This window comes from Mirounga leonina, unplaced genomic scaffold (assembly GCF_011800145.1).
Source record: "Mirounga leonina isolate KUSES-001 unplaced genomic scaffold, KU_Mleo_1.0 Mir_107, whole genome shotgun sequence".
NCBI lineage: Eukaryota > Metazoa > Chordata > Mammalia > Carnivora > Phocidae > Mirounga > Mirounga leonina.
Genome location: NW_023270233.1, coordinates 4,288,961 through 4,304,888, shown reverse-complemented (window position 1 = coordinate 4,304,888; position 15,928 = coordinate 4,288,961). Strand labels below are relative to the sequence as shown.

General features: G+C 36.7%; 2 protein-coding genes across 2 annotated transcripts in view; both read right to left on the bottom strand.

Annotated features, from left to right (window-relative positions):
- The window catches only part of LOC118018788 (cell division cycle and apoptosis regulator protein 1), a 105,511-nt gene extending 102,955 nt beyond the window's left edge, over positions 1–2,556 (bottom strand). The window contains exon 1 of the mRNA XM_035017539.1: positions 2,479–2,556. The gene's annotated coding sequence lies outside the window, so the exon portion shown is untranslated. The remainder of the gene's footprint in view (positions 1–2,478) is intronic.
- LOC118018781 (methylcytosine dioxygenase TET1-like) overlaps positions 1–15,928 on the bottom strand; it is a 133,322-nt gene that overhangs the window by 8,927 nt on the left and 108,467 nt on the right. Inside the window, exons 7-10 of the mRNA XM_035017519.1 lie at positions 15,385–15,596; positions 9,247–9,397; positions 4,843–4,932; positions 2,479–2,616 (exon numbers count right to left, since the gene is read on the bottom strand). Coding sequence (XP_034873410.1) covers positions 2,479–2,616; positions 4,843–4,932; positions 9,247–9,397; positions 15,385–15,596 — 591 coding nt within the window. The remainder of the gene's footprint in view (positions 1–2,478; positions 2,617–4,842; positions 4,933–9,246; positions 9,398–15,384; positions 15,597–15,928) is intronic.

The following is a 15,928-nucleotide window of genomic DNA, read 5'->3' as shown; positions in this document are numbered from 1 at the left end:
AATAGTAAGCCTTTTGTTACATTCCATTTTACTTCATTGCCTAAGTTAGGGAATATCTACTGGATTGTCCACAGCATTCATATAAAACATTAAGAAGACATTATTTTAGCCTATATATTTCCCTATTTCTCAAATAATGTCACATTCTTTGGGTAGAGGGGGATTAATTAGGAAGAATTTGCTAATTTGCTCTGTTTTCCTTTAGGATTTCTTCACTTCTGCTTATAAGTGGAATTTATCTATAGATATACAGATTTTTTTTTCCTGCCCCCCACACCCCCAAGGTGATTTTTTCTTCACTAAATGCACTGAACAGATATTAATGAAGTAAAAGAAGAAGCACAAGAGATTTCTCTCTAGCAGGACTTATATTCTAATAGTTTTATTTTTAAATTGATTTTTTATTATTTTTAAAAATTATTTTTAAAAATTCTAATAGTTTTTAAAAATTAAACATTTCATTTTGATAAATTTTCTCTTTCTGCTTGATGTTACTTCTATTCTGGCTAGGAACATACCAATAAGTTACCTACCTTTCTTTTGCATGTGAAGTAAGACATCTGAAGAAAATTCTGTCTTGAATATAACCTATCTCAGTCCTTCTCCTGACTTTAAAAGTTATTTTTATTCATTGTAGAGAAATAAAACTACAGAACTACATACAGGAAATTCCTGACTTTGATACCTAATATTCATATTTTTCTTCATGGATTAGTATCTTAGTGGTAATTAATTTTCAAGGGTCATTAAAGAGCCACCAAAAATATATCCAATGGTTTCATTTTTTTTTTTTTAAAGATTTTATTTATTTATTTGACAGAGAGAGATAGCGAGAGAAGGAACACAAGCAGGGGGAGAGGGAGAGGGAGAAGTAGGCTTCCTGCCAAACCGGGAGCCCGATGTGGGGCTCGATCCCAGGACCCTGGGATCATGACCTGAGCTGAAGGCAGACGCTTAACGACTGAGCCACCCAGGCGCCCTGAATGGTTTCATTATTTTTATTAAAAACATCTCTCCTAGAGCTAAGGGCTCTTTCTAAGACAGTAGGCTGGAAAGAAAGAAAACTGCCTGATTATAAGCTCGATAGACTTGATGAATACAGATAGGAAAGTAAGATAAGCTTAAAGTTTTAAAAATCACAATATTTTCTCAATATTTATAGTCACATTTACCAGCAAGACTTGAAATACTGAGTTCCCTTGGGTGTTATTTGTCAGTAATTTTAAAGTAATCATGTTAAAAAGTAGACTCTTCCACCAATAAATGTTTACTTAATCAATTTATTTGTTCACAGGGAGATTAAGAAGGGGACAAGGAGTAGATATGAGAAGCATAATTAGAAGGACTGGGGCAGCAGACAGGGTGAAAAGAGAATTGGCAGCCGAATTTGGAGAACTCAGGGTTTCAGAGATGGGGAAATTTGGAGTTATGTCAAGTTCTGGGTATGAGCCTCATGGCTTGAACAAGAGCAGTGGAGAAGAGGCAGCACTGAATAATACACAGGAGAAGCACGAGAGAAGTGGAACCAAAATTTAGTTCGATTCTGAACCTAATTCAGCCTGATCACAGATAGTTTGTAATGAAGCAAACCAGGTAAAACATATTAGCCACACAATGACAATGAACCACACTCCGGCCAAGATTCATCCAGACAGATTTATAATATCATTGATCTCAAAGGCTCCACTGATCAACAACAGTGGACAAGAAAGATTAAGAAAAAAGGAAAAAAAGGCTCCTTAATCTATCACTCACAGACTTATTGGCCAAACAAGAAAGGAAGGCTGCCTTTTGATGGATTAGATTGTGTACTTTCAGGAACCTGTAGCTATCTTTCTTACATGGGGCCAACCAAACAGACTGGTGTAGTGCAAAAATAGAGCGGAATGTTTTACCAGGTGAGAAGACAATTACTGGAAGCAAAACCCATTCCACTTACAAAAGGACCATTGCATGATTCTCTCCACAGTCTTTTACCTAATTTAAACATCTCTTGATTGACTTCACACTATGCTCATGTAATTCTTTCCATGGCTGTAAATCTAAGTGTGCACACCTAAATGCAAATATTTCTGACAATTCTGGTATATTAACATAACTATACATATATACTGGCACAAAAAAGATGATACATTTGGCCTAGTTCCTTCACAAAAACCCTGAGATACACAGAAGGCAAAAAACAAAAACAAAAAACAGTAAGTTGCTTAACTTCCTACCTACCAGTTTGATGGCATAGAATTGTACTCCTACTTCCTAGCAAACGTACCACTATGATTCAAGACTTTGAACAAAATATTTAAGGCCAGTTCTGTAACTTTGTGTAAGTATATCAACAATAACTTAAATACCATTGATATTATAAACTATGTGGGACAGAACATAAAATAGGGTTTTTAACAATCATCATATTTCAGGACCTCAGCCTAAGTACACAGCAATGGACCGTTTAGAATCAAAAGCCACCCAGGTACATACCACAGTGCTTCCATTATTCATGTTGTGAATGTCCCTGTGAGGATGGGCACAGAAGTCTAGGCAAGCAGTGACCCCAGAGAACGGACGACCTTCTTTGCTGCCAAGCCGACATTCTCGGGCAACATGTTCATATTCTACCTAAAAAGAGAAATGTATGGCACAAAGTTTTAAGAGCCAGAAAGAATCTCCTTTAGTAAAGAGTAAAAATCACTTCCTGACCAAGTTCTTAAACTAATTATACATTGTAAGTCAGAGATTTCTGACTGTAGTGTGGTAAAGTAGTGGATGGGTAGTTCAGTAACATTCAGGAGGAAGAGTCTAGGAGGACAGCAAGTAAAGTGACAATGACTGGCTGTGACTGATGGTAGGCTGACGACAATACCTGTTGGAGGTGAATATTGAGCAGACCAAGCCTAAATTATCCCTGGAGAAAGAGAGACTACTACAGTGCATGAAGTACATGTGAAGTTTTCAATGTCCATAAAAAGTAGGTAAACATATATACATATGTTCATGGGCCAATATAGAATTTAGGACTCTTTTTAAAACCAAAGCTTAGCAAAAATGAAGGGGGGAAATCGGAGGGGGAGATGAACCATGAGAGACTATGGACTCTGAAAAACAAACTAAGGATTCTAGAGGGGAGGGAGTGGGGGGATGGGTTAGCCTGGTGATGGGTATTAAAGAGGGCACGTTCTGCATGGAGCACTGGGTGTTATACGCAAACAATGAATCATGGAACACTACATCAAAAACTGATGATGTAATGTATGGTGACTAACATAACATAATACAATGAGAAAAACAACAACAACAAAAAACCCAAAGGTTAGCAATTAACAGAGAGCATGCTATTCATGATAATACAAACGAAGATTGAAGAAATCTAGATCTCTGGTTATGTTTAAAATAAAAAGATCATTATACACTTATTTTCTACCTTGTGATGACTGCAGACATATACAGCCTTGCAAAATGACTGCCACACTTAGGTTAGTTAACACCTCAATCCCTTCACATAGTGAGGATTATTTTGTGTGTGTCGTGGTAACACTTAAGGTCTCTTAAAAATTTTTAAGTCTATGATAGAGTACTGTTAATTATATTCCCCATGCTGTGCAACAGATGCCCAAATGTAATTTATCTTATGGCTGGGAGCCTCTGCCCCTTGACCTTCATCTCCTCATTTCCCACACCCCTCATATATTTTCTTTTTTTTTTTTTTAAAGATTTTATTTATTTATTTGACAGAGAAAGACACAGCGAGAGAGGGAACACAAACGGGGAGTGGGAGAGGGAGAAGCAGACTCCCTGCCGAGCAGGGAGCCCGATGCGGGACTCGATCCAGGGACTCCAGGATCATGACCTGAGTCGAAGGCAGTCGCTTAACCAACTGAGCCACCCAGGCGCCCCCCTCGTATATTTTCTTGATGATGTCCTTTGAAGCACAAAATTGCAAAATTTTGACAATCTGTTTTTCCTTATTTTTATTTTTGGATTGTCTATTGCTAGTATGTAGAAAAACAATGACTTTGCATATTGATCTTGTATCCTGAAACCTTGCTAAACTCACTGATTAGCTCAAATAGTGAGTGTGTATGTATGTGTATCCCTCAATAGTTTCCACACATAGGAGCATACCGTTGGCTAGTAGAGATCATTTTATCTCCTTTTTTACTCTGAATTTCTTCAACTTGCTCTTAATAGAACCTCTAGCAAAATGTTTACTAGGAATGGAGAATAGATATTGTCTTGTTCCTGACAGTAAGCAAAAAATGTTTTAGTCTTTATCGTAACTATGATATTATCTGTGGGTTTTTGTAGATGTCCTTTATCAGGCTGAAGCAATTCCCTTCTATTGCTATTTTGTTAACTGTTTTTATCATGAAAGTGGTGGATTTTTGTCAAATGTCTTCCATCTATGGGGAGATCATGTGTTTTTTGTCATTTGTTCTATTAATGTAGTTAGTATACTACATTGATTAATTTTCTTGTGTTGAATCAATCATGCATTCCTGTTTCATAAATTAAAATTTCTAGAATTAATTACAATTCTGTCACTCTGGAGTTTTAATTCACTTGTCATAATAGGAAGTGATAACTTTTTAATTTTTTTAAGAAAATATTTTTAAAGTAGTATCTACACCCAACATGGGCCTCAAACTCATGACCCCGAGATCAAGAGTCGCATGCTCTACCGACTGAGCCAGCCAGGCACATCCAGGCTGGAAAATTTTTTAAGCTGTTCTGTAAAAATAGATACACACTCAAGTTCAAATCTGAAGGTTTTCTATTAATAATGATGTTGCTTATATCGAAATTTCAACCATGTTTAAGAGCACTGTATATGGTTCCCAAACGTACCTGGTTTTGGTAAGCAACTGGAGCATACTGCTTATAAATGGGAGCTAATCGTGTAGCCAAACTCTGTAAATTATCTTCAAGGTTTTTTTCCTACAGGAAAAGACAGTCCATAAAAGTTGTTTCATAATGACATGAATTTTAGGTATGAAAACGAATCATAAATCATTGCTGATATGTGGTTGATGCACAACTCATACTTACCCTAATAAAAGAGCTACCATAGAAAATCACATGGGTTGATTCTTAAAAAATCTGAACTACTGGTCATTATTATGCTTTAATTTAGTCTTTGAAATTCAAGTTCTATGTTATAAGCTAATTAGAAGTCTAAATGGTGTTAGAGGTAAAGTGCTCATGTTGATAAATAGAAGAACCCTATTTTATATTTATTCAGTACTACTGGGCACTTGAAATAAATCAAGACAGGGTTCCTAGTGGCAAGAGGAAATGTTGAGGTAAAGAACTCTGACAGAGCACAACAAGTTTCTATAACAGAAGTGGGAGAACAACAAACATAAGGCGCATACTACATATCAGGTTCTATGCTAACAGCTTCAATAATAGGTAAGTGGGCAACTGGTTGTCTAAAGCTAGTGTTTTCTTTTTCACATTATAACGGCTACAAATTGTGGAAGATGTGGTGGGACACCATAAAAAGAGTCTAGATTGCTACTGATGGTAGAAACATTGTAAGACCTTCTTTTCAAGGAGAACAGTCATGACAAATGTCTCTATGCAAAATATCACTGAAGTTTCAGGTCAGGTTGTGATCTCAAGGTTGTGAGTTTGAGCCCCGAGTTGAGTGGAGATCTCAGAGCTAAGACAGCTTGAGACTATCCTCCACCCTGCTGACGCTCTCTGTCTCCTTCTCTAAAATAAATAAATAAAATCTTAAAAAAAAATCACTGAAGACAGTACAACGTATGCAGCAGATAAGGTAGACTTTGGAAACAATAGCTGAAAGACAACTGTAGTAATTTTTGAGAGAGGATTGTATCCTAAATCAAATCAAAGAAATGATAAATGATCAGTCACATCCAAGGAAGACTATCAAAGGGGAACTGAGAGACTTAAGAAGGCTCCATGCTTCTGCTTCATTTGAGATCTGGTGGATGCCAAGAACACAGAAAGAAGACCTTCATGTGGATTAGTTTACTTCTGATATTCATCAGATTATTAATAAAACCAAAGCCACACACAATGTAGACATAGGAAGTTAATTCTTGAGTGCATTTAACAAACCCCAATTTGGGCAACTATAAAGCATCAGTGATCACTCTTTTAGTTTCCTAATGATTTAGGTTGATGCTTTCATTGAAAAAGAAATTTATGTATATCAGGTCTATATATAGATTACTGTGTTCCTTTCATCTGTCTTACTTATGTATCTGATACTTAATATAGTTTCATAAATATAGTCAGGAAAAGTCAGGACCCTACTTTAAAAACACCTCCTGGCTATACTCACCCATTAATTATTTCATTTATTTGGGGAAAACTTACAATTGTGATTTAAGTACCTACTGAAAAGATTCTGATTGTTTTCTAACACCTAAAATATTTAGGTAGAGTAGGCAATTGTGTTTTACTGTTAGGAGATTACGAATCATCTGGTATCAGAAGTCAGACTGAGTAACTGGTCATCATGAAATATCTCATTTACAGTGTAGAGATGTTGAAATAAAGTAGGCACATAAAAAAAAAATCCAATAAAGCTTTATAGCTGACCACTGGTATCACTTTACAAATTTAAGTCTCATTATACATAATGTAAAAATTTTGATTTTCTAATTGTTTCATTAGAACAAATGTGTGTGTCAGATATAGAGGTTTCTTCTTATCAGATCTTTAACTGTTGGGGCTCAAGCCTACATTCCTCTGCTCTTCTCATCCTACACCTGATTCCTAGGACTGTCATATATCCACATCTGTGGCTATAATTACTACCTGGACCACAAATCACACTTGAGTTTCAGATTCTTCTCCATTTTCTTATTTTAAGACTTATTTGAGAGAGAGAGAGAGAAAGTGAATGGGGGAAGAGGCAGAGGGAGAGAATCTTCCAGCAGACTCCCTACTCAGTGTGGAGTCCCACGTGGGGTTCGATCTCGAGACCTATGAGATCACGACTTGAGCCAAAACTAAGAGTCTGACACTCTACCTACTAAGCCACCCAGGTGCCCCCAGATTCTTATTATTGACCTGACATTCCCACTTGGATTTTATAGAAATCTCTCACCTAGTGGCTACAAAATGAATCCATAATCTACCCTTTTGAAACTGGGTTCTATGTCCATGTACCTATATCAAGCAATAGCACTACCATCTAATAACTAAAACCTTTCCAGACTAACCACTGCCCACCATTTCCTCTGTCACAACCATATTCCGAGTTACAATGATCCCTTCTCTGGACTATTCTTAAGGCTAGCTCATCTTGCTAAACACACTCTTTACCAACTCTAATCCATATTCAAAGAGCAACTATAGAGATCTCTTTCAAAGAAAAGTGTGATTGTATCACTTTCATTAATTCCTTTAATGATCTTCCCAAATGGCTGACATCGCATACAAGGCCACTGCATTCACCTTACTCTCCCTTGCCTGCTCTGAGCTTCATCCTGGCCTTCTGTCAGTTTCTGTAATGAGAAATGCTTCTTTCTGTATTATAAGCACCATACAGATGTTATTCAATATTTAAAATGATCATAAAAACTGATCTCATACTCATTAATTACATAATATTCTGTGGTAGAATAAAAATTTAACAGTCATGTAAGTATTACTAATATATTTACATACTGGTAGTTTTATCATATAGTATTTGGAAAGAAAACTGATTAATTTTAAGGGAGAAGGACATCACATTATCATGTGTTCTTATGGATGAACATAGCACCTTTCCACAATCAGGTGTTTTATATGTCCTTTACTAAATTTTTAAAGTTTTCTCCCTAAAGGTTTAACCCACTTCCTTTTTAAAAAATGTAAGCTCTATGCCCAACATGGGGCTTGAACTCGACCCCGGATCAGGAATCACACAATCTACTGACTGAGACAGTCAGGCGCCCCTAACAGACTTATTAGATTTCTTCTAAGGTCCTTGATCTGCAAATGATAGTTCTCTCTGGAATCATTTCCTTGTTTAATTGCAGTAGATGGCAAATCAAGAAAATGCTAAATAATTCTGATTATCTCTGTAAAAGGATGATTATTAATTTTGAGTTTCTTGAAAGATGTTATATTCATTGTATTATAGATATAGTTGGATTCATTCCTGTTTTATTTTCTGTTTCCTATTTATCTTGTATTCTAATGATCTTTAAAAATCCTTTGATTGTTTTCTTTTTAAAGATTTTTTCCCCACAACAATTTCAAAATGTAAAAATTCTATTTCTATTCATCTAAAAAATCTTAAAAATAATCTTGCTCAAATATATGTTTTTCTGACAACATCTAGAGCAGTGTTTTCCAAGCTGTGGGTCATGACTCATTCGTGGGCCAAGAAATCAGTTTAGTAGGTAATAACTAACATTTGAAAAAAGAAAAATGAGAATTTATAAAAAATATTATAGTGAATCATAGTGATCCTCAGCAATAACTAGATTGGATATTAACTTTTTAATATTTTAATATCTTCTCTTACATAGAAGATGAAGTATTATTTTCTGATGTTTTATTTTAATTATTTACTTGCATATACCATTGGATAGCAGTTTGTAATATAAAATGTTTTTTATTTGTGGTCACAGCTCAAAGTTTGAAAAACACTGATCTTAGTATCTAAATTCTCCCCACTCCAAACAAAGCATAAAACATTACCACACTTAGTTCCTATAGGTGCCCCCCTCCCCCAGTGCCTACCCACCCTTGAGTTGATAAGAGTATGGAATTATACTTATCAGTTGTTATTTTAATTAAAAAAATGTAAGTACTCAACTTATTTAAACTTAACAGTAAGGTTGACTAATTTCTTTGCTCACCATGGCCTCGTGTCCCGGACAGATTGGTTCCGGTTTCATATATCTTCTTTCTGGATTACGTCCTTTAGTAATTCTTTCATAGTAGTTCTGTGGGTAGTAAACTTTCTGAGTCTTTGAAATGTTGGCAAATGGCTTTATTTATTCTTCCTACTTTGGCTGGGTATAAAATTCTAGGTTCTTTTAACAATGATTGTCTCTGGGGTTAGGGAAGAGGAGGAGGGAACCAGGGACAGTTGGAATTTGGGTTGGTAGTTAAAGACTTTACCTAATTTATAGAGAATTTTAAACTATTTACTTATATATATTCTTAACTTTTTTTCACTACTTTTAAAATATTTCATTGTTTTACTATTTAGAAAATATTTTAAGGAATGTATTTATAAATCCATTGTGTAATTGAAAAGTAAAAAGGGACACTTACATGTAAGGGAGAGCTTGGATCAATTCTAAATCTTCTAGGGCTTGGGCTTCTACCAAATTTACATCCATTGAAATACATACTCCATGAACAGCCAAAAGAGAACGAAGCTCCACAAGTCTCTGGATCAATTCCTTGACATGTACAGGTACGACTGTAAGATGATAATTGCAAGGGAATGAACTGATAAAGCAAGGCCAATACCTCAGACAGAACATTTCAGATTCCTGTAACTTTAGAAGTATAGATGACCAGTAAACTGATTTTAACATATCTATTTCATTAATTATTTTATCTTAAGTAGTGTTAACCCAAAGCGAACGGCCCTTGAATATAAGCAAGTTTTTTAACTAAAATGTTTGTTCAAGATTGTAAATCCAAATAAACAGCAATAAATTATACACAAATACCCATAAACTTGTTTGATTTGGATATGCCTGGGAGAAAATAAACAGTCTGCATTTTACTTTATTTTATTGAGAGAGACTCTTAAATACACTCCACGCTCAGCACAGAGCCCGACCCAGGGCTCAACCTCAAGACCCTGAGAGATCATGATCTGAGCGGAAACAGAGTTGGCCGCTTAACTGAATGAGCCACCCAGGTGCCCCAAAGGGTCCGCATTTTATTTATTTTTTATTTTTTTTTAAGATTTTATTTATTTATTTGAGAGAGAGAGAATGAGAGAGAGCACATGAGAAGGGGGAGGGTCAGAGGGAGAAGCAAGCTCCCCGCCGAGCAGGGAGCCCAATGCGGGACTCGATCCTGGGACTCCAGGATCATGACCTGAGCCGAAGGCAGTCGCTTAACCAACTGAGCCACCCAGGCGCCCCAAGAGTCTGCATTTTAAATCTTGGATCTGTTCCCCTATCAGAAATGAAAAGGAAAGTATCCTGTTACCTCTTTGGACTTTAACTCCGTCATCTATAAACTGACATTATTTAATCCCGAGGATTGATAATGGACTATATATTGTATGTGAAATCACCTTGTTAATTTTAAAGAAAACCTTTATTAAGATTACAAAAGGAAAAATTGAACTTAAAGCTTGTTTCATTCAGTAACTTGGTTATTTTAGTACATTGGGGGCATTTCTGAGACCCTAACACGGACCTGATAGTAAGAATGACAATGATTAGAATATTCATACAAAGATATGAAACCCGAGGAAATAACATACACTCCTGTGGCTTCCAATTGCATAATACTTGGAAACTTCTAATAGTATGAATGTGGTACTTATGTAATGATTAAAAACAAACAAAAAAATCAGTAAATGAAAAGTATACAGAAATTTTGAGATCAGAACTAGTAGTATTTTTTAACTGTGAAAGTCAAGAAAATACCTGACATTAAGATAACACTGACTACAAAAAGAAAAATAAATAGTACATTTATGTCATTGAAATGATAGCAGTTTGTGAAGGAAAGAAAAATGTAGTTTAATTAATTAATTTAATTAACGGCTGACAGTTAAACAATGAAACACACAGAAACTGTACAGGATTGCGAGACCTAAAAGAGCTTTTGCAGAGTATCTGAAATAGTCAACATCACTGATAATAGGACAAATGAACTGAAAACAGGTCCTGATATTATGGACAAAGTGTAGTCCCGGGGCGCCTGGGTGGCTCAGACGCTTCGGCTCAGGTCATGATCTCAGGGTCTTAGGATGGAGCCCCACAGCGGGCTCCCTGCTCTGCGGGAAGCCTGCTTCTCCCTCTCCCACTCCCCCTGCTTGTGCTCCCTCTCTTGCTGTGTCTCTCTCTGTCAAATAAATAAATATAACCTTAAAAAAAAAAAAAGTGTAGTCCTACCAATAATTCCTCACTTGATTTTAATTAGAAAGAAACAATCAGTCAAACACAAACTGAGCAACAGTCTATAAAATTAGGCCTTCAAAAATGTGAATGCATGTCAATACCCGGGCACCTGGGTGGCTCAGTTGGTTAAGCATCTGACTCTTGGTTTCTGATCAGTCGGGATCTCAGGGTTGTGAGACAGAACCCCGCAATGGGCTTGGCACTCAGTGGGGAGCTGAGATTCTCTCCCTGTGCCCCTCTCCACGCTTATGCAGTCTCTCTCTCTCTCAAATAAATTCAAAAAAATCTTAAAAAAAAATCAATGCCGTGGAAGACAACGCATGAGATAAGAAACAATCAAGAGACCAAAAAGAGGAGAGAGGGAGACATGAAAAAGGCAAAACAAGTTAACCCATTAATTCCTGGGTGGGGGAAAATTACTACAAAGTACATTATTATTATTATTTTTAAGATTTTATATATTTATTTGAGAGAGAGACAAGAGAGACCAGAAACAAGCAGGGAGACAGCAGAGAGAGAGGAGAAGAAGATTCCACACGGAGCAGGGAGCTCGATGTGGAACTTGCTTCCAGGACCCTGGGGTCATGACCTGAGCCGAAGGCAGATGATTAACCGACTGGGCCTCCCAGGTGCCCCTATAAAGTACATTATTGGAAAATATTCAATACCTGAATATGAACTGTAGATTAGATAACAGCATTTTATCGAAGTTAAATTTTCTGATTTTAATAATTTTGCTGGGTTTATGTAAATGAATGTCCTCATGCTTAGAATATACCCTCTTAAGTATTATTTACAGGAAAAGGCTTAAAGCCTGAAACTAGCTGACAATCCAGAACAAAAAAAAATTACTATCTTTTTTTTAAAAGATTTTATTTATTTATTTGAGAGAGAGAATGAGAGACAGAGAGCACGAGAGGGAAGAGGGTTAGAGGGAGAAGCAGACCCCCGCTGAGCAGGGAGCCTGATGTGGGACTCGATCCCGGGAATCCAGGATCATGACCTGAGCCGAAGGCAGTCGCTTAACCAACTGAGCCACCCAGGCGCCCCAAAAAATTATTTTTAATCAATAATAATATGTGTGTATGTGTGACTTTGTATATAAATGCAAATGTTGCAAACTTAATGATGATGAAATCTAGGTGAGAGGTATATAAGAGTTCGTTGAAGGATTCTTGCATCTGTTCTGTAACAATAGAGAATAAGAATATTTATTTATTTATTTAATTTATTTTTTAACTAGGCTCCATACCCAATATGGGGCTTGAACTCACAACCCTGAGATCAAGAGTCACATGCTCTACCAACTGAGCAAGCCAGGCACCCTGGTAAGAATCTTAAAAAAAAAAAAAAAAAAAAAAAGATATGCTGAAGGCATGCCTGACTGGCTCCGCCAGTAAAGCATGAGACTCTTTATTTTGGGGTCATGAGACTGAACCCCACAGTGGGTATAGAGATTACTTAAAAATTAAAAAGGTATGCTAGATCTACATTGAATGAAATAGAATAAAACTTAGGTTATTGGATTCTTGGAAAGATTAAATGAGACAATATATGTCTATCCTTCAAAGCAGTGCCTTCATACAAGAGTTACTATGTTTATTGTGAATCCACATACAAAAGAATTAGCAGACATTAGGGGCACCTGGGTGGCTCAGTTGGTTAAGCAACTGCCTTCGGCTCAGGTCATGATCCTGGAGTCCCGGAATCGAGTCCCGCATCGGGCTCCCTGCTCAGCAGGGAGTCTGCTTCTCCCTCTGACCCTACCCCCTCTCATGTGCTCTCTCTCATTCTCTCTCTCTCAAATAAATAAATAAAATCTTAAAAAAAAAAAAAAAGAATTAGCAGACATTAAAAATAGTTTGTATATTACTGGCATTGTAAAGATAAGGTAAATGTAATGAAATGATGACATAAACATAAAGGAATACTCTTAAAGGTATGCAAATTAATTTTGTGTGGGGATCAGAAAGGGGACCTATATATTGTTTATATTTTATATAATGACATTTCTTTTTTTTTTTTAAAGATTGTATTTATTTATTTGACAGAGACACAGAGAGAGAGGGAACACAAGCAGGGGGAGTGGGAGAGAGAGGAGCAGGCTTCCCACTGAGCAGAGAGCCTGATGTGGAGCTCGATCCCAGGACCCTGAGATCATGACCTGAGCCGAAGGCAGATGCTTAATGACTGAGCCACCCAGATGCCCCATTTTTTTCTTTTTTAAAAAAGATTTTATTTATTTATTTTTGAGAGAGAGAGAGCACAAGCAGAGGGAGCGATAGGCAGAGGGATAGGAGAAGCAGGCTCCCTGCTGAGTAAGGAGCCCCATGCGGGACTCGATCCCAGGACCCCGGGATCATGACCTGAGCCGAAGGCAGACGCTTAACCAACTGAGCCACCCAGGCATCCTGAACATTTCTTTTTTAAAAAAGATTTTTATTTACTTATTTTTCTTGCAAAGATTTTATTTATTTACTTATCTATTTATTTATTTATTTTAGAGAGAGAGAGAGACAGAGAGGAAACACGAGCAGCGGGAGGGGTAGAGGGAGAAGGAGAGAATCTCAAGCAGGCCCCAAGTTCTGTGTGGAACCCAATGCAGAGCTTGATTTCTGAAAGAGTCCGGACGCATAACCTATTGAGCCACCCAGGCACCCGAAAGGTTTTTATTTTTTCAGTAATCTCTACACTGACCACGTGGCTCGAACTGAGAACCCGAGATCAAGAGTTGCATGCTGTGAGCCAGCCAGGCGCCACAGTATAATGACATTTCTTTTAAAAAGGAGAGACATATATGAGGAAAACTACACAAAACAATCCTGAAGACACAAAAGTAAACTTGAACAAATGGAAAGAAAAACCATGTTATGGGATAGGAAGATTCAATATCATTGTAAGTTAATTTAATGAAATCTCATTAAAAATGTCATTGGCTCTATTTTAAACTAGACAAATTCATTTTAAAGTTTATTTGGAAGCACAAACAGAAAAGAATAATAGAAAGCTTTGAAAAAGAGCGAGTAAGGTGAGCTATCCCTACCAAATACTAAAATACATTATAAAATCTCTATAATTAAAAAAAAATGTGGTACTAGTACCTGAAAAGCCAGGACAATGATATAAATTTTAAATACAAGAGAAGACTGTCTCATATGTAATTTTTGCTTACAGTTAAAGTGGCATTTCAAATCAAGGGGAAAGAAATGCTCTCTTGTAACTGGTGTTTTCTTAAATGGAAAAGAGGACAGAAATGGATCTCCTCCTCCCACTATTAACTAGCATAAATTTTAAGTACATCGCAGATTCACGTTTTAAAAATTTACAATTTCAACAAGAACTAAAAGAAAATATGGGTGAATTACTGTATAACTTGAAAGAGAGAAAAATGTTCTTAAATACCAGTTAAAATTCAGACACAAAAGAAAAAATAGATATGATTAATTATATTAAAAAGGAAAGGGGATGGGGCACCTGGCCGGCTCAGTTGCTGGATAATGTGCCTCTTGATCTTGGGGTTGTAAGTTCGAGCCCCATGGGTGTGGAGATTACTTAGGAAATAAAAAATAATAATAATAAAAAAAGGAAAACGCAAAAGATAACATAGCAGAAGTAAAAAGAAAAGTATCAAACTGGCAAAACCGTTTAGACATTATATAACAAAGTCTTAAGTACCCCAATACATGAAAGAAGCAATCCTTTAGAAATGAGCTAAAACAATTAACACGTAGTTGAGCAATAACTACCCCCACCCAAAAAGGCAAATGACTCTTAACCATATGAAAAAACTCATTCATAACATGAAAAATGCCATTTACCACTTACTAAAAGGGCAAAACCTCAAGTTTGACGTTATATTCCTGGCAAAACAGGAAAACAGGTACTCTCTTACATTGCTGAGAATATAGTACAATTCTCTATGGAGGAGCTTTTCCTTTCTGGAAAAAATCCCTCTCCTCCAGACTCTACGGGTGAGTGGGATCAGGCATCAAAGAGGGAAGCAGAAAAAGAATACTCTCTAAAGGCACCTGGTTGGCTCAGTCAGAGGAGCATGCGACTCTTGATCTCAGGGTTTGATCTGGGGTTGGTGAGCTGGGTGTAGATATTACAAACCAAGCAACCAACCAACCCTATAATGGTCTCAACTCTCTATGAAACGAAGTCTCTCTTTTTTGACCAAAAAAAAAAAAAAAAAATTCATTCTTTAGTTTCAGAATACCTAAAATTCTATAATATGCATAACTGGTAGTTAATGAACTATGTAATATTACATGATAGAGGTGTGAATGGGAAAGCAGTACAAAACAGATTTGATTACTTTTCATTGAGCGTGCATCTTCGGTCTGTGGGATGACCATTGTATGACTTTAGGTTTTCAGTAAGCTCCGTGTACAATCTGTCAGCCATGGGGAGAGGAATGCCGTCCCATACCATGATAAGCACCACCATCACAGCTGTTGGACAGTGATGGCCTGTCCGTTGCCGAACCAAACAAAGAACTTTCTCTTCATCGCTGCCTCTTCTTAAAACCTGGAAAAGCATAATGCATTTATTTATAGAACAGAAAACACCTACAGTTGAGTGCAATGGATATCGTCTTTAAAGCTCTGTGTCCTTGCATTTTAGGTCTTTTTAAACATGACTATTTCTCAAAGGGTTGAAGCCTCTAGGACATTCAGTTTTCTGACTAGCTGCATCCACACAACTCCTCAGGGTATCCCAGGTTACTTGACTAAACAAACAACAGGCAGAACAGAAGTCTGTGGTATGTAGTTGTTATTTGTAAAAGTAGACCAAAGCAGTTTGTTTTATTTCACTGTTGATACAGTATTGCAAAATAGACAACACAGGATCTCCTGGAA